The sequence below is a fragment of the Lemur catta genome, chromosome 21 (assembly GCF_020740605.2).
Source record: "Lemur catta isolate mLemCat1 chromosome 21, mLemCat1.pri, whole genome shotgun sequence".
NCBI lineage: Eukaryota > Metazoa > Chordata > Mammalia > Primates > Lemuridae > Lemur > Lemur catta.
In genome coordinates, this window is record NC_059148.1 from 21,783,996 (window position 1) to 21,807,658 (window position 23,663).

The 23,663-nt window shown below is 42.9% G+C and overlaps 1 protein-coding gene across 3 annotated transcripts in view; it reads left to right on the forward strand.

The window, feature by feature from the left end:
- Positions 1 to 2,635: 2,635 nt before the first annotated feature.
- FBXO21 (F-box protein 21) overlaps positions 2,636 to 23,663 on the forward strand; it is a 39,398-nt gene continuing 18,370 nt past the window's right edge. The window contains exons 1-9 of one of the 3 annotated variants that reach the window (XM_045535093.1): positions 2,636 to 2,940; positions 3,755 to 3,890; positions 5,774 to 5,868; positions 12,359 to 12,480; positions 14,996 to 15,142; positions 15,437 to 15,573; positions 16,559 to 16,695; positions 20,199 to 20,378; positions 21,366 to 21,498. In XM_045535093.1, the coding sequence (XP_045391049.1) occupies positions 2,702 to 2,940; positions 3,755 to 3,890; positions 5,774 to 5,868; positions 12,359 to 12,480; positions 14,996 to 15,142; positions 15,437 to 15,573; positions 16,559 to 16,695; positions 20,199 to 20,378; positions 21,366 to 21,498 (1,326 nt within the window). In that variant the 5' untranslated portion in view covers positions 2,636 to 2,701. Of the gene's footprint in view, positions 2,941 to 3,155; positions 3,305 to 3,754; positions 3,891 to 5,773; positions 5,869 to 12,358; positions 12,481 to 14,995; positions 15,143 to 15,436; positions 15,574 to 16,558; positions 16,696 to 20,198; positions 20,379 to 21,365; positions 21,499 to 23,663 lie in introns of those variants that run through there. The other 2 variants (XM_045535094.1, XM_045535096.1) reach the window with 2 other exon arrangements.

Genomic DNA, 23,663 nt, shown 5'->3' on the forward strand with positions numbered 1-23,663 from the left:
GCAGGTGCAGTTCCAGAGACAGGAGGAGAACCGGGAGACAGCGGAGCCACAGTGGCCAAGGCAGCCAGCGCTTCGAGAAGAAGCAGTCAACATTAGCCACGCTGGTAGATGGACAATGGGAACAAGGCCAGGAAACTTCCATGGAATTTAAAGGCATTGAGGTCCAACTCCAGCCCAGATCATGATTTTAATGACAGTAGCAGCAGCTGCAGCAGCGGTGGTGTCATGGGCTAAATTGCGTACCCCTAAATTCATATGTTGAAGTCTTAATCCCTGGCACCCCAGAATGTGACTGTATGTGGAGATAGGGCCTTTAAAGAGAAAATTAAGTTAAAATAAATCACTAGGGTGGGCCCTAATCTAATATGATTGGTGTCCTTATAGGAAGAGGCTGGGACACAGACACATACAGAGGAAGGATTTCGTGAAGACACAGAGATCAAGCCAAGGACAGAAGACTCAGAAGAAATCAACCTTGCCCACCCCTCTTTTTTTTTTTTTTTAAAGAGATGTGTCCACTCTGTTGCCCAGGCTGGAGTGCAGTGGTGTGATCATAGCTCACTGCAGCCTTGAACTCCTGGATTCAAGTAATCCTCCTGCCTCAGCCTCTGGAGTAGTTGGGCCTACAGGCACACGCCACCATGCCCAGCCCTGCCCTTGCTTTGATCTTAGCCTTTTAGCCTCCAGAACGGTGAGAAAATAAGTTTCTGTTGTTCAAGCTACCCAGTCCCTAGCACTTCGTTACGGTAGCCCTAGGAAACAATACAAGCAGTAGCTATATAGAAAAACTATACACTTAAAAAAAATAACTTATTGAGGTGAAATTCACATAACATAAAATGAGTTGTTTTAAAGCAAACAATTCAGTGGCATTTAGTATATTCCCAAGGTTGCGCAACCACCACCTCTATGTAGTTGCAAAACATTTCCAGCTCTCTAGAATAAAACCCGTATGCCTTGAGCAGTTTTTCCCCATACCCCACTTTTATATAGAGCACTTTCTCTGTGCCCGGCACTATTCTACACATTTCACATGCATTTTTCCTGTAATTCTCACGACAGCCCCAGGAGGCAGGCATTATTATTATTCTTATTAGGTGAGAAACAGCCTCAGAAAGACTGATTTGCTCTAGTCAAACAGGTGGCTAAGATGATTGCAATCAACATATAATAACTGAGGATCTGCTACGTGTAGGGACTGTGTGAGTAACTAGGCATCCAGGGGTGATTCAGACACAGTCCTGGCCCTGAAGTCACTTCGGATCTAGTGGGAAAGATGCGCATTGAATAAATAGTTATACATTGAGTAAGTGCGAAATGCCAGGCAGGAGCCCTATCTGATGCTGGTGCTGCGGTGAGGGAAGGGAGGGGATCTGGAGAAGTTAAGCTGAGTCCTGGAGGAAGAGGAGGAGCAACCGGAAGGGGGAAGTACTGGCAGAAAGTGCATTTCAGGCAGCAGGAATAGTATACAAGCGAAGGCTGGAAGTGGGAGGAAAGGGAAGTCCAGTCTTGCTGGGAGCGTGCATGGCCAGTGGGAGAGAGTGGCAAGAAGAGGTGAGTTTGTCCCTTTGCAACAATGTTAGGGATTTCAGATTTATTTCTAAGGGCAATAGGGAGCCATAGATGGCTCAACACCGTCCATTGAGAGTCACGTTACTGCAGTAGGGCAGAGCACTTCCTTGCAGCCTCCATGTACTGACAATAGATCATTCTAACCCTAATTGGACTTCGAGTTTGGGGGGACAAGAACATCATTTTTCTCACCTCTGTATTCCCTGGGTACACAACACGGAGCCTGGCACTGAACTGAATTTTAAAAATAAAAATAAAAGGTGCAGACCCTGGAATACCCACTCACACCTGAGTGGTAACTCCTGCTTTAAGCGTTCAAAACCAGGCTCTAGTACTTTTGTCTCTGTAGCTTTGAACCAGTGACTGCCACCTTAGGAGCCTTGTTTTCCTTATCTGTATAATGAGTACCATTATGACACCTACTGTGGGAGACAGAATATGCCTCCCCAGAGTGTGAAAGACCGTTGAGCTGAAGACAGTTAAGAAGAGACTGATACAGGAGAGCTGTCTGCCCTCCCTCCATTAGCCTAAAAGCAGCACATAGACGTGGGGGCTATTCCTACCCCCTACACTGTCACAGGGGATCGAATGAGGAGTCCTCTAAACATGTGGAGTGCTCGGCATCACAGGCACTCCAGAGTTCTGTTTATTATTATTACAGCACACGGTTATGAACACGGCCGAGCACAAGTCCAGCGAGGCTGTGTCAGAATCCAGGACCAGGGATCCCGTGCAAGTCCCCTCACCTGCCTGAACCTCAGCTTCCCCGTCATTTGGAAAGAATGATATGCTAATAGTTCCTAGGGCTATTGGGAAGATCCAAGGAGCTAACGCACAGGAAAAGCTCGGCACATACGAGAACATACACAATTTTTGTCCATTTTGAAAATTAACTAATTTTTTTAAAAAATCAGGGCTGCCATTGCCGTCTCAGAACACAGAGCGCAATTATTTCCTCCCTTGGGCGGCGCTGCCCTCCGCCCGGCCCCGCTCCGAGGGGGTGTGGCCCGGGGCGAGTGTGGGCGGGGCGATCGTTGGGCCCGCCTCCCCGAGGCGGGTGGGCGGGGCGAAGCGGGGCGCTCCGGCGCGCGCGCGCGCGCGCGCGGCGGCCCCCAGGTACGCGGACAAGATGGCGGCGGTAGCGGTGGACAGCGCGATGGAGGTGGTGCCGGCGCTGGCGGAGGAGGCCGCGCCCGAGGCGGGCGGCCTCGGCTGCCTGGTCACCCTGCCGGGCGAGGTGCTGGAGTACATCCTGTGCTGCAGCTCGCTGACGGCCGCCGACATCGGCCGCGTCTCCAGCACCTGCCGGCGGCTGCGCGAGCTGTGCCAGAGCAGCGGGAAGGTGTGGAAGGAGCAGTTCCGGGTGAGGTGAGCCCGCGCCCCCGCGCTGCGCCCCCGGGGCCGGCCCGCCCGCCCGAGCCGCCGCCCCCGCGCCCCGCGGCCGCCCCGCACGCGGACCGCACCCCGGACCCCTTCCCGCGGGCCGACAGACAAAGGCCGCCGGGCCGCCCACTGCCCGGCCCCGCGGGGCCTCGGGTGCCCGAGCGGCGCGTCCCGGAGCGCCCCGCAGACGGGCCCCCCAGGAAGGATGACGCGGGTGGCGTCGCAGCCAACCCATGTTGCGCGCTTCTTTTGTGCCCGACTCTGTGCTAACATGTTTACATGGACCCAGTGACGCGGTGACCGAGCGGGCGCAGCATCCCCGGGCTGGTTGCGGACAGCACAGATTTCGGTGTGGACCCGGGATAAAAATCTGGCCCTGCAGACTCCCGCTGTGACCTTGGGGGTAGCGACTTCCCATCTTTGAGCCTCGTTCATCGACCTGGAGTGGTGATGATAATTGGACCTGCCTTTACGGTGGTCGTTAAATGAGATGATGTGTGGGAAACACCCCACACAGGGCCCCGGCTTCTGGGAGGCGCACAATCCGTGTTCACTGCCATTGTCATCATTATTATTGTTGTTGTTGCTACCACTGTCCCCATTTTATAGATAGGGAATGGAAACATAGCATTCATGTCACCATGCCAAGGTCACACTGTGAGTGCGTGCGTGCCGGGTGGGGATTTGAACTAGGTGCATCTTCAGGGCCCCTCTTCCCCCCAGACTGTACTGCTGTCCCTGGTTTCCAAGGCTGCCTTCGAGTCTCTGTTAAGCTGAGGGGGTGTTTCTCTCCTTGTAGGTGGCCATCCCTTATGAAACACTACAGCCCCACCGACTACGTCAATTGGTTGGAGGAGTATAAAGTTCGGCAAAAAGCTGGGTTAGAAGCCCGGAAGATTGTAGCCTCGTTCTCGAAGAGGTTCTTTTCAGAGCACGTAAGGATCTCTTTCTTGATGTGGCTCTAAGCTCTGGTAGTGTATGTGTCTGGGTCTGTCGGCATTAGCTCATCCAGCTCGTTTTGATATATCCCTTTTCAATGCTCTCACAATCCCTTACTCACTCTCATGGCTGCGAGAGAGTCATTGTGTTCTTTTCCTCCTATCCAACAACATGAAGCCATTTGTCCCTGCTAGCTTTACTTTTCTAAAGCCAGAGAGAGAATGGGGGTGGAGGGAGTAGGGAAGGACTCGCAGCACAATGTAGGGGGGTATCCAGAGCAGCGTTATTTCTCTTCAAGTGGGTCAAACCTATTTTTCGCAACCTCTACCCACATGATTTGGGAAATCATCAATGATTGAACACTATAAATTTCTCCCAGTCGTTTTCCCACAAGGGTTGACGAAATTAATGTGGTTCTTCTCTCTGGCTTTGCAGGTTCTATCCAGTAGTGAACTGCATTATTTGTTAAGGTAACAGAGGATTAAAAGCTACCTATAAACCAGAATTATTACTCCTTCAAATAAAATTGTCTTGCATTCATTATCCCTGAAAAGTTGGGTTTTTTTTTTCTTTTTTTTTTTAAATTGCAGAAATGCATGGTGGGTTTTTTTTCCCCCTTCCCCAAAATGTCTCAAGGAACTTTCTGTATCCACTCCTGATTCTGAACTTTTTGTAACTCTGGAAAATAGTCCACTGTAAGATTTTAAATTCATCAAACTATCAGAGATTTACTTCTGATTGGAGGTCTAGAAATAGAGCCAGTCTGATTTATTTCACTGTTCTGTTTTGCTGAAGACTACTTACAGTTTTCTGAGTACTCTTAGTTAATGGAGTTCATACATTTGAAATGTTTTCAAGGTTTTTCGAGTTTTGAAAGGGAAAATTTGAACTTTGGACAAATTTGAACTTATTCCCTTATGAGCAATAAAAATAGACATTCCCTAGTGTAATTTATTTCTATAAATGTTTATTAATGTTAGAATAAACAAAATTTGTGCTGTACTTTGGGGAAGCCATGCCCTGGCTAAAAGCATTTGTTAATACTGGGTTAAGTGTGTTTGCACATACATATTTTGGTATTAGATGTGTTTGATGCGATTGGTTATGGGCTACTAGTTTGCAGCCTCTGCTTCTAGTCCAGCTGGTTTTGTGTGCATTTTTAACAGTCTGTGCCTTTGTCTAATAATGATGGATTGTTGTGTTTTTTCCTTAGCTCCCTCTTTCCCTGTACCGCTGCTCAATTAGAAGTATGTCAAGGACTTTGAACACAGCAGGAGCATACTTAAGAGTGATCTGTGGGTGGGTGATTGCTTTGGCTCAGGACCCTGTAGTCCTGTGTTCTCGACATGCACACAGGTTTACGTGAAATGTTCTGGCTACTTTGGAAAAGAAAAGTGGCAGAAGTCATAGAATTTTAAACTGAGAGCATCTTAAAGCCCTCTGTGCCACCACCTCAATTTGCAGAGGAGAAAACATGCCCAGCGATTTAAAGGAGTTGCCTAACCCACTAGGCTTACCTCTCTGGCCCTCCTCTCCTAGTTGACTGTAACGTAGACTATGTGAGGTAGTTACTGTGAATTGTGAGATTTTGTAGTCTAGTCCAGGTTTTAGAGCTGTTTTTCTTCACATTAGAATTCTTATCAGTTTCAGAAATTCCAGTCTATGACAACATCATTTACAAGTAACAACAAGATCTGAACAAATTATGTCTTCTTTCCATGTTCCTTTCCACCCACAGAGAGTAGTGCAGGAGAGTGTAGAGTGGCTGTTGCCACTGTCCATGTGAGTGGACGTCTTCGTTGCAGCCCAGGTTTGTGTACGCACGTAGCAGCTACAGTAATACTCATAACTGAGGCCTTCTTGTGTGTCTTCTTCATAGGTTCCTTGTAACGGGTTCAGTGACATTGAGAACCTTGAGGGACCAGAGATTTTTTTTGAGGATGAACTGGTGTGTATCCTAAATATGGAAGGAAGGTAAGCCGTAGCTTTAGCAGGAAATTTTTGTTTGATCGTTTTAATAACTCCAGAATAAATTGCTGTCATAGGTATGTAGCTGAACTCTGGAACATGAGTTTCCAGATATGTTTTCATGTCTTAGTTACAGTTTTGAAAAGTTCTGTGTATAGAAGGTAAATATACTGGAACAATTGATATATAAAGAAACCTTGCAAAAATCCTTTTGGAAAGAAGAGGTAATTAATGTTTAGCGCTACTATGTGTGTCAAACACTGTGCTCTGGGCACTTGTATCTGTATGTCATTTAGAAACCTTTTGGTAAAATAAATCATCCCTCCTTTATTATTAATATTACCTCTCCACCTACCACTACCAAATTTGCCTGCCATGAATTGAATCTTTTTATTTTTTAAAAATAATTTTTCAAGAGTATCTTAATTTAATTGATGATTTTTTTTATAGTTTCTGAATTTTGGTATAAAATAATCTTACTTTGGTCTTGAACATTGTAGGTATTTGGTTGAACCTTTCTTTTGTCTCCCAGTCAGAAAACTGTTACTTAGCTGCTCTCCTGATCGAGAGGAGCCTGTTGCTTAAAAGTTTTTCTGCCTTATATTTTCTGCTGTGAAGGTTAATTTCCAATTCACCTGAAAGATGACTTGGCTTCTAGCTTTACTTGCCTATGGAAAAGATTTTCTGCTCTAAAAGTTCTGGAAACTTTCTAGTGATGGAAGATAAGAATGCTAATTTAGCATCTTCCTTAAGAGAAATTGTTGTGAAATATCTCACAAAGTGTAGAGTCGTGAAATATCTCACAAACAAGGCGTAAAATATTTTCGTTGTTTCTTAAGGGGATTTGGGAGAGAGAAATATCTATCAGTGGAACAACTGTGGGTAGAGGTAAGATGTGTCACTATTCTAGGCCTTGGATGAGTTCAGATGCAGAGGTCATTTTTCCGTTTCTATTTTGGTTTATCTATAAATGAATTGAAGTATGATCTAATAGTCAGTATTGTGCAGCCTTAAAAATAAAAGCTGACTTGTGTTTTTTATGCATGTACGTGTATACTTTTGAAAATACATATATGCGATCTTGTTCCTACTTTATTGCTTGTTTTGGTTTGAGGTTCAGTGCAGACTTTGTTTTTTCTTACTATGCTGTTTCCCGTTTCCACCCTGTTCCCTCCGTTGACACTGGCCTTCCCTGCCCCCACTGCTGTAATTGCCAGTGACAGCCTAGGTTGTACCCTGCCATGCGAGTAGACAGTGCGACAGTGTGACGGATGGGGCAGGGGGAGCAGGATCATTATTTCGTAAATTGGGATCACATAATAGGTATTTTTCTAAATTGTTTTCTCTCGTTCAACATTACTTTAGGGAAATCTATCCTAATCAACTGGTAAAAAATCAAATTCACTTTTGTTAATGGCTACCTACTATTTTGTCATATAATACATAATTTATTTAACCATTCTCCTATTGATGGGCAACCACTTTCTTTTCCATTTTGTATCACTGTGAAGAGAGATGTTTCTAGTAGTTTCATTTCTAAGCAATAGATTCCTGGGAATGGATTTCCTGGGTCGGATTATAGGATGTTATTGAAAAATATAATATTCAATTATCTGTCAATGACAAGACTTACTATCACAAAAAATGTCAGTTCTCCTAAAATTAATGTATAAATTTAATGCCATTCCAATTAGGAGCCAAACAAGATTTTTTGGAAGTAGGAAGGGTTGTATTCTTTCATTTTTCCTTTTATTTGCATAATGTTGTCATAAAACATACAGAAGACTCAATTCACAAGAAGAGCCAGAAAAAAAATTTTTTTTAAACAATCACTATGGCAAACTTGCATCACTAGATATTAGGACATATTATAAAGCTACTTATAATCAGAACAATGCAGTATTTATGTTAAAATAGATAGTCACATCAGTAGTGGAGGATAATTGAGAAACATGTTCCAGAATAAAATATAATTTAATATAATTAAACTCTGAGGGAAAAAATGGATTATTTAATAAATGGTACTGGATATAACTGGAAGAAAGTGAAATGTGCATAATATACAAAAATTATTCTAAACAACTGATATTTTAAAATGATCACAATGAAAATCCCTGAAGAAAGTAAGACACTTTGTATACAATCTAAGGAGACCTCCTTAACCAAGACTGATAGTGCAGAGGCAATAAAAGACCATAGACAAATGATTTTGTGATTAAAAAAATAAACTTCTTCATGACCAAAGAAACTATCAGCAAACTGAATAGAACTCTTATGAATTTCCAAAAAGTGAAAAATGTACAAAGGACGGGAGGACAACATTTATTGAAGAGCAAGTCCAAGTGGCCAACAGCCATCATGTAAAAAACCTTCAAATTCACTATTCAAAGAAATGTTAACAATTAAATAATGCTTTTTTTACTTATCAGATTGGCAAAAGAGTGAAAATGCATAGCCAATGCAGAAGTACATTGTTACAGTCTTTTTGGAAATAAATATAAATATTCCCTTGGCCTGACACATATATTTTGAGCCTAAAATAGGGTTGTTTTTAAATGATGGGGAATGCACCATATTTTAAAATATTTTGGGATGCCAGTTTTCATGGAGAACCCTCTTTGTATTCATTCCTGGCAAATGCGTGTGGTTTGGATATGGAAAGCATAAGAAGCAATAAACATAGTTTCCATAAATTCTAAGGTATCAATCCCTGGGGATTTTAAAACAGTTTGCATTTATGTTGTTCTATGTGGTCTTAAAAAAGAATACATCCTACAAATAAGTATTTGAAACAACATACTACAAAGGCACATACTGTACCTGAGAAAATAGACCCAGAATGACTGAGACATATTTTAGTAAAATTACAGAATTTTAAAGACAGAAAAGTCCTTTGGGCATCCAGGTAAAAAAGATGAAGTCATTTATAAGGAAGAGAAAGTCAGAATATCATTAGACTTTCAGCAAATTGTGGAAATTGCTTTGTGCTAGGGGCAGGGGCAGAACATACTTATACTCTACAATCTAAAGAAAATGTCAGCCAAGGATTTTTATATCCAGCCAAACTGACTTGTAGATATAAAGACTGCAGATGAACTTACCAACTTGCAAGAACTAGGGGACTTTTCAGCTCTTTCTGACAAATCTAGAAAAATCAAAAAAACAGAGAGATACAAACATAAGGACTGGTGATGAGCATTAAATACATATTTATTCATAAAACTAAATCCAAATGAGGGTCATAGGGGAGAAAGTATTGCATATGTAATGGTCATAAGCCCGGTCAGCGTGGATACAGTGCATCTGTTTAAAAAAAAAAAAATAGACAGTTGGGGAGAACATGTGAAATATTTAGCTGTTTTCAGTAATCATAAAAGTGATGAGAATATTAGTCTTGTTATTCTGTGGCTGGTGTGTGTGTATGTAATGAATAATTACACGATATTCTAATTCTAGCATCCCTGGTATGAGAAGAATTATCCTGGAATAAAGAACATGTAGGTATAAGATAGAAGAAGGTCAAAGCCATATACTTGTGAATTTGAAGTGTCAGTATGAACTCGTGAGATATTTTATATTCAGATACATACAGGTATATGTAGGTGCGTGTGTGTATGTACACACATGCACACACACTAAACTCACTAGCTCTGTCACTGAAAAGGTCTAGAAACAATAACAACCCATTAGAAATGATCTTCCCTGGTGTACAGATTGCGATCTTGATATAACATTTTCCACCAAAAGAAGCTAGGGTTTTTGAAGAAGTGACTGATTTTAGGTCTAGTGCAGGAAATTTAAAAGATGAACCCGGAGCATTTTGGAAGCCTGGAACCAGATAGCAAGAATGTTGATAATACTGGATGTCAAAAACATTCAAGGGCCAACATGAAGAGGCTTCCATTGGCCAAGTATGTGACAGTTTGAACATCAGTGTAGATAATAACTGGAATGGATTGAAATGCATCAAATATGTTTAGCTCCATGGGTTCATAATAATACTTAAAAACAACAGTTAATTGGTGACCTTTGGAGGATAATAGGGACCCAAATCATTATTCTGAAAAATTATAAATGAAAGATATGAGCATTTATCCTGCCTTTCCTATATACTTTACCATTGGGGGATCAAATACTAGATATGGGAAGTTTTTCTTATAGCAGAATTCCAGCTAATAAATGAAGGAATGGTTGAATTAGAACGTCACCACTTTGTAAACTCTAACGAACTAACGCATCAGTGCGTTGAGTGCACTTGCTTCTAACCTCCCAAAAGAGACACCCGGGCATTACTGCTTCCTCATGGAAGAATGCATTGCCTCATATGAAGTCATCTTGCCAAGTAAAGGGAATCTGAATCTGATCAAGCCTCTATATCGAATTTATAGGAGATTCAGAAGACAGAAGACCATGTTAAATTGCATCAGGTGGATGCAATCAGAAAATTCCAGACTATAGGAAACTACAGGTCAAACAACCTGACTTCTTCAACAAATAAAATGCAAGGAGGAAAGAAAAATAGAAGGGGAGCTTGTAGATTAAGAGATTTAAAAGACAAAAACAGACTAGAGTGTTTAGGGATGCACATTTGGTGGTAATACTATAGAGAAAAGGAAGTGATGACCATAGAGGTGTGGATTGTGATTATTTATTTATTCTGTAGAGACGGGGTCTTGCTGTGTTGTCCAGGCTGGTCATGAACTCCTGGCCTCAAGCGATCCTCCCACCTTGGCCTCCCAAAATGCTCTGGTTATAGGCCTGAGCCACTGCTCCTGGCCTGGATTGTGAGCATAGTTGAAGGGGAAGGAGGAGGTTCCCCATGGAGGTTCCTGGAGTGTCCACAAAGTTCTGTTTCCTGGCTGGAGTGGTGGATCCCAGAGTGTTTGCCTTATAATGATTCATTAAGCTACCCTTTTGTTTCATGTGATTTTCTAGATTGTTGTACTTCACAACTCAAAGATTAAAAAGTGGATAAAACATAGATAACTCTGCTGATTTTCATTTACCTTCCTCAAGATTGGCAAGTTATTTGTTTCTCCATGAACTTTAATCACTGTCTCTTTCCTGCTTCTTACAATCCCTGCGTATGTTGGGGAGGTCTGGCGAAGAATTTTATTCATGCAACAAGTTTTATTGAGCATCTGCTGTGTGCCAGAGACTATTCCAGGCATGGGGGATACAGCAGTGAGCAACACACAAGGAAATTCTTGCCGTCATGGAGCTTACACTGTAGTAGGGGAGATGGGCACTGAAAAATAAGTGAGATACTTATTATGTTAGAAAATGAGAAGCACTAGAGAGAAGTATTAATCAGGCAAGAGGGCAGGGGACTGGTGGGAGATGCTATTTTAGATAGGGTAGGGGGCCTTACTCAATGGGACACTTGAGTCAGAACCTAGGTGGAGGTGGGGGAACAGACTGCAGATCTCCCGGGGGAGAATGTTCTGGTCAGAAGGAACAGAGAGTGCTAAGGTGAGCACCAGCCAGGCATGGTAAAGGAACAGCAGGGATGCCAGTGTGCCTAGGTGGCTGGACTGGGGGAAGTGGTAGGACTCAAGGTCAGAGAGCTAATGGGGCGAGAGTTTAAGAGACCTTTTAGTTTCTTATTAGGAGTTGGGCTTTTACTTCCAGCACGGTTTGGGGTGGGGTGGGGTGGGGAGCCACTGGGGAATTTGGGGTTGGGGATTGTGGTGATAGGACTGAACATTTAACTGGAGAGTGCTGGCTGCTGAGTGGAGGACAGGGTGTGGAGCAGGAAGCTCAGTTGGGAGGATGTTGCTGTAACACAAGGCGATGGCACCTTGGGTGAGTGAGTGAGAAGTGTTCACATTTAAATACATTTTGAAGATAGAACCCATTGGCTGATGGGTTAAATGTAGTTTATGAGAAAGCCTCTCTGGATGGTGGAGTTGCCTTTATCTGAGGTGAGGGTGACTCTGGGAGGGTGAGGTTTCAGGTGCTCAGTGCTGTCCAGGTGGGGATGTGGCGTGGATGGGCAGTCGTGGTTGGACGTACAGGTCTGGAGTTGAAGGGAGAATGCTGTTCTGTGGAATAAAGTGGGGGTTGTCGGTGTGACGACGTGTGAGACCGTGAGCCTGGATGGGCTCACCATGGCCGTGAGCGCAGACCCTGAGTGCCCCAAGGCAGAGGGACACCAAAGGGTTCCACATGCCTCCCTGTCCCCTGAAGCTCCGCTCAGCTTGCTTTTCAGGCTAATCTTCCATTTTCCTGTTACCAAAGATACAGGCAAGTAAATCTGAAGCCAAACAGATAACCGTTTTCTCAAATTTCAGCAAAATTGATTTGGTGTTACATTACAAAAAGTCCTAAACTGTGCTCCCTGCTTCCGTGATAATCAGTAAGTACGGTAAGATCGTGAGCTAATTTTATTTCTCTTACTAAGTACAGTACATGGCATGATGAGTGTAAAGCAAAAAAACAGGTACTTGAAAGTTTTTGAATCTTAATTCTTATCAACTTGTTTGTTTGTTTCCAGAAAAGCTTTGACTTGGAAATACTACGCCAAAAAAATTCTTTACTACCTGCGGCAGCAGAAAATTTTGAATAATCTTAAGGCTTTTCTTCAGCAGCCCGATGACTATGAATCGTATCTTGAAGGTGGGTCTTTTCCTGTCCGTGCACGTGGATGGTGGTATCTCAGTAGGTAGCCAGGCCGCAGCGGGAACTGTCCCTGGTGGTAAAGGAGTGGAAGGTAAACCATGGTGCGTGGGCTTCTGCAGGTTGGATTATATGTTCTGACCGACAAAGTAGGCAAAACTATGAAATTTAGAGCTAAGATATTGTCAAAGTCAGCCAAAGAGATAGTGTTTTTTAAAGGCGCATCGTGGGTTCAAAGTATGAGAGTGATATATTAGTAATGAGGTAAATTGCCTGTTTTTCTATGCTGTAAAGCATCATTTCCAAATCAGAAAGAAATAAAATCAGTTTTGTCTCCATATGACCTTGAGCACATCTCTTAACCTCTCTGGTTGCAGTTTATTGAGGACAGAATGTTCTTGTGCATCAGCGAGGCTGTTTGTCCATAATAAGAAGTGAGGAGAAAGAAGTTGAGTGGAGGGGCAAGATAAAAGGAATAACTTTGTTCTTACTCAATTGAACAGGAACAAAATGTGGCTTCATTTTTTTTTTTTAACTATTTTTAATTCCTACGATAGTACACAAACACTCCCATCAGTTCTGGTTATGAACACAGATATGATCATTTACTTTCATTGCCTGCTTGCGATGATTTACCAGATTCGGTGATTTTTTTTTTTTTTTCTTTCTAACGTGTCTTATTGTCATGTTGTCCCCATTCTGTTACTGTTTTCTTGCTGGCTATGGCCGCCTGTCCCAGCAACAGCTTTCTAAGGAATACTTGCTTTCGTGAGCATCACCCCGTCCTGCCCGTAAGTCGGCCAAGTGGTCAGTGCCTGTCCAGCCTGAAACCCAGCTTCTCCTTGCTCCATGTGAAACCTGCAATGTGGGCATTGGATTCCCTTTTTTTGTTAAATCTCTGCCTGCTTTTCAATGCCCTCCACAATCCTGTCCTCCCCACTAACTCCAAGCCTTTGCCCCTTGCACTCCAGAATGTCCCATTTGCTCCAGCCAGGCCATCGTCCACACTGGTACCCTACACACGCACCTGGCTTCACTTCCTCGTTTGTGGTACCTGTCTTCCTCACAGTTCTCTCTTGAAAGTTCAGCCAAAGCCCAACTTCCATTGAGTTTCGACTGCTTCTTGTTCCTGGCCACAGAGCTACCACAGTAGCGTTGAGTAGTGAACTGCCTTGCATTGTTTCTGTTTCCTGTGTATGCATTTTTCTCCACCTAGTCACTGTGTCTCTTTTGTTCCTGGTCCTCATGTTATGATCACTGTATGCCCCACAATGCCTAGTGCAGATGCTAGTTGATTACAGGAAAGTCCAGTATCCAAAAGGAAATGAAAAATCTGTTCTAGTGGATTAAAGTAAAATATCCTTACCAACCCTAGAATACTCCCATGTGTACACTGGAGTTGAGAGTCATCCTATCTTCTGTTTATTTCAGTTAAGAATAGTTTGATGAGCTTTGTTTTCTGTAGCTTATGTATGAAAACAAATACTTCTTTCTCATTTTCCAAATATGTAGCTATAATTTTCAAACAGCCCATCCAAACCAGTGGCGTTGGAAAGCATTGAAGGTTTCTGAGTAGTTGAGCGAATGGAAGTTGGCTCCAGGGTTTTGATCCCTGCTGCCTGACTAGAACAGTGCCCGTGCCACTGAAGAAATGTGGGAACTGTAGCATTAGGGTGCAGTGGACTTAAGAAGTGCAGCACGAGCTCCTGCAGCCTGCAGGTGGGGCCCAGGGGGCTTGGGAGTGGGAGCCAGCCCTCAGCAGTCGGTCTCCCGGCACCCCTCACCTGCTGTCAGCTCCCTGGGGTGTTGGCAGGGGAGTCAGGATCCTGAGCGGGTCTGAGAGCTCTTAAATCGAATATGACTTGAGGGCTTTTCGAGTGAAAATGTCCCATACCCTAATGATGAAGCTAGCCCTTCAGGCCGTGGTTAAAATTTAGCTAAGGCTGTGAAGAACAGTGACTTTGAGAGACTGTCTGCAGCGCGTTCTGGAAAGCAGCGAGCGTCCCCGTTTATGTCACTTGAAAGTAGGCTTATCTCCAGAGTCCATTTGCTGTTCACTCCTGAGAGGTGTAATTTGTTGAAATGGCATGTCTGTCACTGAGGGCTTTCAACATTTTTTTTTAAATAAAGGAACTGTCTTACGCCATTAAGTTTCCAGAGTTGGATTTTGAACCAATAAGAGAATTAGAGAGAGAAAAGTAGCTTGGAAAGATCTCGTTTATGGCATTTCTTTCTTTTTTGTAATAGAATGTGGGACTGTGCCACATATCACTCAGGGTTGTTTTTTTTTTCCTTGAGTCTGCGACCTCTGAGAGAGGTTTGGTTTATTAAAAAAAAAAAAAAGTGAAGTGTAAGCTCCATTGTTATGAAAACATTTGTTATTCCTTCTCAGTGCATCAGCAGGAGGCCTGGCAGCCAAGATACGAAGCTTATCTAGTGGGATGGCATAGAGAGCCCCGGTAATAAGAACAGGGTAAAAATAAGAATTTATTCTGTAATTCTTGTTCATTTTCAGGTGCCGTGTATATTGACCAGTACTGCAATCCTCTCTCTGACATCAGCCTCAAAGACATCCAGGCCCAGATTGACAGCATCATAGAGCTTGTTTGCAAAACCCTCCGGGGCATCAACAGTCGCCACCCCAGCTTGGCCTTCAAGGCAGGTGTGGCATTGCTTTGGATTCAGCCGTATTTGCAAAAGAAAACCTAGAGGAGTTGGTTAATCAGGGAGATTTGTTAGTGTGCTCCCATTATGTCATGAAAAAGTGAGAAACAACACGACCACATGTTCACCTGGACATGTAAAACACTTTAAATACATACCCTCTTCTCCCTAGATTGGCAACACTTGATGGGTACGTTAGGCCGTTGCCTGTGTCTGCCTGTTGGGAGTTGTGTCAGGTGCTAGTGGCAACCTTGTTTGTGCTTGTGTCCCAGAGTAGATCTCTGTGTTTCAGGTGAGTCTTCCATGGTCATGGAAATAGAGCTCCAGAGCCAGGTGCTGGATGCCATGAACTATGTCCTTTATGACCAACTGAAGTTCAAAGGGAATCGAATGGATTACTACAATGCCCTAAACTTATATATGCACCAGGTAAATACGGGTATAGTAAAATACGTATTTTAAGCTCATCTCTGCTAGACTACATTTCTCGAGGGCAAGTACCATGTCTTTTCCATCTCTGAATGTCTGGTGAAACTCATTTCCCTCTGCTGTAAGGATCTTGCTGTGGATTTTATCTGTGTCATCATGGAGTGTCCTTTGTATGCAAACCCTTGAGGGAAATTTGACTAGACACAAGCATCTCTCTAACTCAGTTTGGTCAGTGTGTGTCTTGTGAACACTAAGCTGTGACACTCATCACGGCCCTCCTTTTGCACTGGCTCTGGGCAGGTTGGGGGAACCCTGTGGGCCAGCTGCGTGACCCTTACACAACTTCAGTATTTGTTTCTTATTCGCTTCCTGCCTGGCCCCATTTTCATATCTGCTTTATTGTTTTATCTGCTACTTCCATTTTATTTTGTTACATCGTACACACTTTTCCTTGAAATGGTCTTAAATTCTTTCTGGAAGAAAGAGGGACTAAATCAGGGATTGGCAAACTCTTTTTGTACAGGGCCAGGCGGTAAATTATCTCAGCTTTGCGGACCATATGGTCTCTGTCTTTAACTCTCGGGTTCTGCCATTGTAGTGTGAAAGGAGGCACAGACAATACAAAAACAAATGAGCGGGGCTGTGTTCCAGCGAAACTTTATATATGGACATTGAAATTTGAATTTCATGTAATTTTCATGTGTCACAAAATAGTATTCTTTTGACTGTTTTCTTAAACGTTAAAAAATGTAAAGGCTCTTCTTACGCAGGCTATACAAAAATAGTTGGTGGACTGGATTTGGCCCACGGGCTGTAGTTTGCTGACCCCTGCTCTAAATAAGTGAAATGTTCATCCACCTAAGCGTCAAGAACAAGCATCATGCCTGGTGCATAGTAGGTGCCTAACGAGAACCTTTATTGAGAGAGTGAGAATGTGTAGTTCCTCTTGGTGAATCGAGAACTGAAAGCATTTTTTCTCCTTTAGGTTTTGATCCGCAGAACAGGAATCCCAATCAGTATGTCTCTGCTCTATTTGACAATTGCCCGGCAGTTGGGAGTCCCACTGGAACCTGTCAACTTCCCAAGTCACTTCTTATTACGGTGGTGCCAAGGTGCAGAAGGGTAAGCTGTCTATGACACGTCGTATTGGTCCTGAAGGTTCAGTTCCACTGTGCCAAGAGGAAGCCTGGCTTTCAACATTAAGTTAGGTGCAACCAAACAGACGTTAAAAACAGGACTAGGGTAGAAAGGAACTGTTGTATTTCCTGTGTCAATGTCAGTGTTCTGGTTGTGTTGTGCTATGTTTATACAAGACAAGACGTTACCATCAGAGGAGACTGGATGAAAGGTATTCTGAATCTTTCTGTATTTCTTACAGCTGCGTATGTGAATCCACAGTTATCTCAAACTAAAAAGTTTGATTAAAATAAAGTAGAAGTAGGACTTCAGGATCTTAATGTGGCTCTCAAAGTCCTTTTGTTTCAAAGCCGATCAGATCAAAGAGTCCTTGAAGAGATTCTTTCTGCCGTAAACTCTCCCCCTCCTTCCCTCCCTAATGTGCAGGAGGAGAGGGCGAGCGAGGGCGGGAGAAAGGGAGAGAAGGAACAGGGTCGCCAGGTTCCCCTTTCGGCAAGGTTGGTGACTGATGCCAATTTTAGAGACCTGGCTAATGAGTCTTGTTCTCTTTTTTAAACCTAGTATCCTACAGGGCAAAAGGTTATTTCTCGTTCAGTCTAGTTTGTCTGGAAGAAATAGTTCATCAAATAGGTAGAAATATCTTCTCGTTAAATCTGCCACTTAGGGGAAAAAGGAAAAGGTATTTACCTATTTCCTGTTCTTTGAAACTACTTCTTAATAATTAACTGTGATGCCTTGTGGTGAAGTGACGAACAGCGTGATAGAAACGAGCTGAGCTTTGAAGTCAGGCTGGGTTCAAACCTTGGCTTCCCCTGAGCCTTAGTTTCTTCCTCTGTAAAATGGAGTTAACGTTTCTCTTAAAGTGGCTCGGAGAATTCAGTGAGACGACCCAGTGCATTCTACACCTAGGAGAGTTTCTGATGCTCCATTGTTGGTCCCTATGTGTCTACCTCTCAGGTTAAGCAATAAAACGTTACGTAGCTGAAACCTGGGTCTCCTTATCCCATTCCCCTTCTTCTCCTCTCCACAGGTAATCACGAGTTAGTTTGAAAGTGTCATTTCTACGCAGATTTATATAGTTCTTTGCGTATGTATGTTTTCTCAAATAACTACAGGTTTCCCTTATTTTCCAAATACGTGTTCCTAAAAAATGTACTGGATAGTTTAATTTTTGGATAATAGATACCCATACCCATTGTCCAGTATTGTAAATGAGAAAAATGATTTTTCAGCCTATCCCCTTCCCCAAATAACCAGTCTCTCCAATATTTCTAAAATATTCTTAAATGTTTACATAACAATCCAAGGATTTCTGCACAATATAAAGCATTTAAAACACCAATTACCGTATTATTCGCCACAGTAACTTACTACAGGGTAGAGTCATGTGCAGTAACAGTAGTATTTTTTTCTTCTTGGGCTACAGTGAGCATATATTATAATGTGAATGAACAATGACAAGTTTGTAGGGCCCCAGGTATGTGGCACAAACAAGTGCGTAGAACCCAGAAAGGACTCAGCCCTCAGGGAAGATACTGGGCTGCGGACTCTCCCTGTCCTCTCTGCTTTCTGTCTTTGGTCCCTTTTCTCTGTCCCTTCACCAAGACCCTATTGTCTTAAGTCCTGTAAGTTTATCATTATTTCCTGAAACCTGGTAGGATGAAACCCCCATCTGAAATTGCCTCGGCTATTTTTAGTTTTTGCTCTTCTGTATAGCTTTATGATCAGTTTATCAGGTTCTTTAAAAACCCTGTGTGGATATTGATTGGAGCCAGAGATTACTTTGGATTGGCATTCTAGATTAATCTGGGGGATATTACCAGTGTTTCACTATTTTCTGTGAACATGGACTTCTCCATTTATTTAGGCCATCTGTACTGTCCTTAAACATTTTATCCTTCTCTTCACCAAGCTAACGTCTTGTTAGGTTTATTCTTGGGTACCTTAAATTTCTGTTGCTATTGTAAATGGTAATTTTTAAAATTACATTTTCTAAATATTGATGGTGTATAGGGAAGTGGTTGATATTTAGATATAGATTTGCTGTTCAGTGCCTTTGCTGAATAAGTCATTAGTGCTAATAAATTGTCAACTCTTGGTTTTCTATGTGAATAATCATAGAATAGTGAATAGTGACAGTTTCTTCTTTTTTTCTAATATTTGTTTCTTTCTCTTACTCTACTCTGCTGGCCAAATCCTTTTGTACAAAGTTGAATAGAAAAAATGATAGGCACCCTTGCCTTGGGTATAACTTTAAATGGAATGCTTTTAAAATTTCAAAGCTGGGCGTGATGACGTGTGCTTGTAGTCCCAGCTGCTCAGGAGGCTGAGGTAGAAGGATCACTTGAACCCAGGAGTTTGAGGCCAGCCTGGGTAACAGCCAGACCCTGTCTCAAAAAAAATTTTTTTTTTCACCATCAAGCATGATGTTTGGGAGCAGTACTTTTCATCAGGATTATGAAAGCTGCCATCCTAAATAGCTGGGCATTAGGTGTGTTTTCATTTTCCTTTGTCTTCTCTGGATCCTATGGGTTTTTTCTTTTAGTCTGTATGTGCAGAAATAGATTTTTTAATGTTCAACTCTCCTTTCATTCTTGGGGTGCATGATCACATATTTTCAAAATATATTGCTACCTTTGATTTACTCATTTTATCCAGGATTTTTGCATTTATGCTCATAACTGATCGTGGCCTGTAAATTTTTATGTTTGTCCTTAGGAGGTTCTAGCCTTATAAAAAGAGTTGAAAAATGCCTTGTTTCTAGAACATTTATGTAAGTCTTATATCTTTGCTAAAGGTGGGCTATAAATATGACTCAAGGAAGAAATTCAGCTGGGCTTTTTTAGCAGCCAAAGAGAAAATATGTCACATGATTTACAGTGGGCATAAGATCCAAATGAAACAATTGCTCATAAGAAACTATCCCTGAAACAAAGAGCCACCCAGATCTCTCCATGAGCCCTCACAGAGAAGGAACTTGGCAATGCAGTGAGAACTTGCGTCATGCGATGCCGCTCACCACTCTGCTCAGCGTGGGCCAGCCCCTGTGTATAAGCACACAGCGTGGTTCTTGGGAGGCAGTCCTGGGGGAGGAGCCATGTGATCAAGTCCAGGGGCCCAGCTCTCTGGGGTCTAGCACAGGGTTCCTGGCCTGTGGCCATGATGGGCTCAGCATGTCAGCAGAACCGAGAACCGAGTCCTTCTGGTGTGAGGTACCATAACTTTTAGTAGGTCCTCAAGGCCCAGGATCCACAGTTAACCATTGCTAATCTATGAAATTAATAGACTGCCTCGGGCATTCCATCCATCTTTCTCTCAACCAAGCTCTGATAGATATTCCTAGAGTGAGTTTCAAGAGGAATCTTTCTCAAAATTTCTATGAGACGGCATATGTCAATGCTGTTTCTTAAATATGAGTGCCCTGTTGTCTTGACACAGCAGAGCTTGCAGTTGTTCCGCTCTCATCTGAGATTTGGCTCTTTGGATAGGGCGACCCTGGACATCTTTGACTACATCTACATAGATGCTTTCGGGAAGGGCAAGCAGCTGACAGTGAAAGAATGTGAATATTTGATCGGCCAGCACGTGACTGCGGCGTTGTACGGGGTGGTCAACGTGAAGAAGGTCCTACAGAGAATGGTGGGAAACCTGTTAAGCCTTGGAAAGCGGTAAGGTTTTCCAGTACTTCTGCAGAGTGCGTATTTTTAGATGCTCACATGTGGTGGAGATGTGCCAAGCAACTTTGCTGAGATCTTTGCAGTGGACCTGGACAAGTTCTCTTTGTAAATACTGAATGCATTCATCAGTAACAAGAATATCTTAGACTGGCAAAGATTATTTTTCAGGGGCAGGATGTTCTCATGTGTAAGTGCTTAGCAGTCTTTTAGTTTATACCTTTCTATCATTTAGATAAGAAAAGAACCAAAAGCATGAAACTGTCTTGCTTTTGAGTCCAAGAAAATTTGTCCTACAGGGAAAATAGAAAGTTGTAGGTTGTATGTTATGGTAATAGTTTTCTGTCTCATGACAGAATTTTGTCTTTTTGATAGACTTTATTTTTTAGAGCAGTTTTAGGTTGACAGCAAAATCAAGTAGAAAGTACAGAGAGTTCCCATATGTCCCGTTCCCCCGCCACACGCACAGCCTCCCCCACCATCGTTCAACATCCCCCACCAGGGTGGTGCATTTGTTAAAATCAGTGAACCGACATTGAGACATCAGTATCACCCATAGTCCATAGTTTACATTGGAGTTCACTCTATGCATTGTACATTCTATGGGCTTGGACAAATACATAATGACACGTATCCGCTATTATAGTATCATACACAATAGTTTCACTGCCCAGAAATATCCTCCGTGCTCTGTTTGGAATTCATTTTTAATTATGTACAGTGTTATTGAGGTGACTACTTAACAAAAATGCTTATGATTTTAATTTAGTGCCCCTCACCAAAATGGGGTACAAGATTTATATTTATTGTGTATTTTTTTTTGTTAAGAGCATTATATCTCTTTGCTGAACAGGAAGGAAATATCAGAATCAGAAAAGGTTTGGGATTTGTGTCGGTTATTTTTAAAACCTGGGTCTTGAAAAAGAGGGTCTTGGCTAAAAAGCACACAGGTTGAGACAAAGATGATTTTTGCTCTGCTAGGGAAGGCATCGACCAGTCGTACCAGCTCCTGAGAGACTCACTGGATTTGTACCTGGCAATGTACCCAGACCAGGTGCAGCTTCTTCTCCTCCAAGCAAGGCTTTACTTCCACCTGGGAATCTGGCCAGAGAAGGTAATTATTTTACTTTGATGCTTCACACTTGTCTTAGAGAGAGGAGTCCTAGATTTGAAAGGCGGCTGTGACAGGCTTATCCCTGTGTTAACGTGGGGGATAAGCATAAATGTATTCAAAGTCTCCCAATCTTGACCCAGCAGTTAGATTTTTTTCTCTCTCCTCTTATTCTAAGGAAAATGGGTTCTACCACCAGGACTTGCCTGTTCTCTTTGTGGTCAGCCCCTTAAGCCCTGGAACCACAAAGGCTCTGCTCCCACCATTCACCCACTGAGGCCCCGAGACTATTTTCCTGAGTCACCCTCACTCAGCAGGGGAAGCATAGCTGTGACTGTCCGACTCCAGCTGTGCTATTAGCAGCTGCATCAGCCATAGATAAATACCCGTTTGATGTAGGAAAATTGGACCTTAGGTATGTTCAAGTCCAGTCACTGGACTAGGTAAGAACTGGGTTATATCTTTGAAAACTGCTGAATTTTGATACTGCTGCACTCGAATCTTCTCGGTTTTATAACGGTCCCCGTTGGCCAGCAGCGAGCACTTTCCGAAGGCCGCAGTGTTGAGCTCTCAGCAACTGTGGATGCAGCACACACGGTCCACCTGTGTGTCACCCGCATGCTCCCAGCACACCTGGCTTCCCCTGGAAATCTGTTAATAATCCTTTCTGTGTGTTCAGAACAGCTTGGTGAGAAATTGTAATTCTGTGCTCTGACAGGGCCATCGCCATAAACTCATCTCGTGTTACTACGGAGGCGCAGAATCTTTCTTAAGAAAATAAATGACTCTACATTGCTTAGATTTAAATTGTCTCATTAATTCATAGCTTCAAAGATGTAAAATAGTTCTAAGAAAGGACGCATCAATGAGAAAAATCCCAGGGCTCTTGTTGTAAGAAAAGATGTCATCTGTAGCCCACATAGAACATCCGTGTATTTCTTGGTAACTGATAGTAAAAAAATTTAAAAATTTAATTTAATTTTTTAAAAAAGAACACGTGCATAATGTGATAGAGGAATTAGTGGAAAAATAGACTCTCTATTGAAGTTGCCACTACAGCTCTCTTGTCCAAGATTTAATCGTTTGTTTTTATTTTTTCATTTTTGTAAATATATTTTTAATATCTTGGTATGACTAATTCCTATCACTTTTTAGATTTGTTAAGGAATTTCATGACAGTTTGTGAAATGCAGAGCAAAGCAAGATTCTTTAAATTCTGTAGAATGTATGCACACACAAATGTATGTATGTATGTACACACAAATGCGTGTGTGTGTACATATATGTACATACAAGTGTGTGTATAAAATTTGGGGTGAGGGGGCTGAGATCAGTTGTGGAAGGATTTGGCATTACTCATTGAAAGGGTCACACTCCTGACCTGGGGAGACCTGAATCTGCCTTGTTTTCAATTGAATGGAGTCAGGAAGAGCTCAGAGACACAAGCCTTCCAGATCACTGGCACGATGAATCCAGGGTTATTGTGGCTGTCATGGAAATAGCATAGGATGGTCAGATTGTTAGAAGTCACTGACTCTTACTGAATACCTCCTTCCCTCTTCTCAGCAACCGTATAGGGTCAATAATGTTTTTATTTTTGCCATTTTACCAATAATGAAATTGAGGCATCGAAGAGTTAAGTAACTTGTAGAGCTCTCCTGTACATTGATGGCACCAGGCGTTCAACCTGGGCAGGGTGGCATCTAAGCTGAACCCCACAAGCCACCCCTGAGGTAGAGTGGGCTAAGGCAAGAGCATTTCCAAAGAAGCAGCGGATAGGCACGTTCTTCTGCTTCCTGCTGCCAGACCTGTGTCTCATTTCCATTCATGGCTGTTCTTTCCCTCCTTCTCTGCGCTTCAGTGGGAGAGGTAGCCCTCCAGCTTTTCCAGGCAAACCCCCCTCCCTTCCTTGGGCAGAAAAGCAGAGCACTCCATGTCTGCCCTCCAGGCACTTCCCTGGGGCCGTCACCTTCTCCCTCCTCCCTGCACAGCTGAAGTTCTTGCCTACGCGATGGCCACCCGCCTCTCACTCCCCAGAACAGGAGGTTCTGTTCCCAGCCCACCTCCGCAGGGACTGTTCTTGCCACGAAAGCCAATGACCCCTTTTGCTCAAACCATTTTCCTTGTTGCTAAATCCAGTAGATACTTTTCTTTCCTTATCTTTCTTG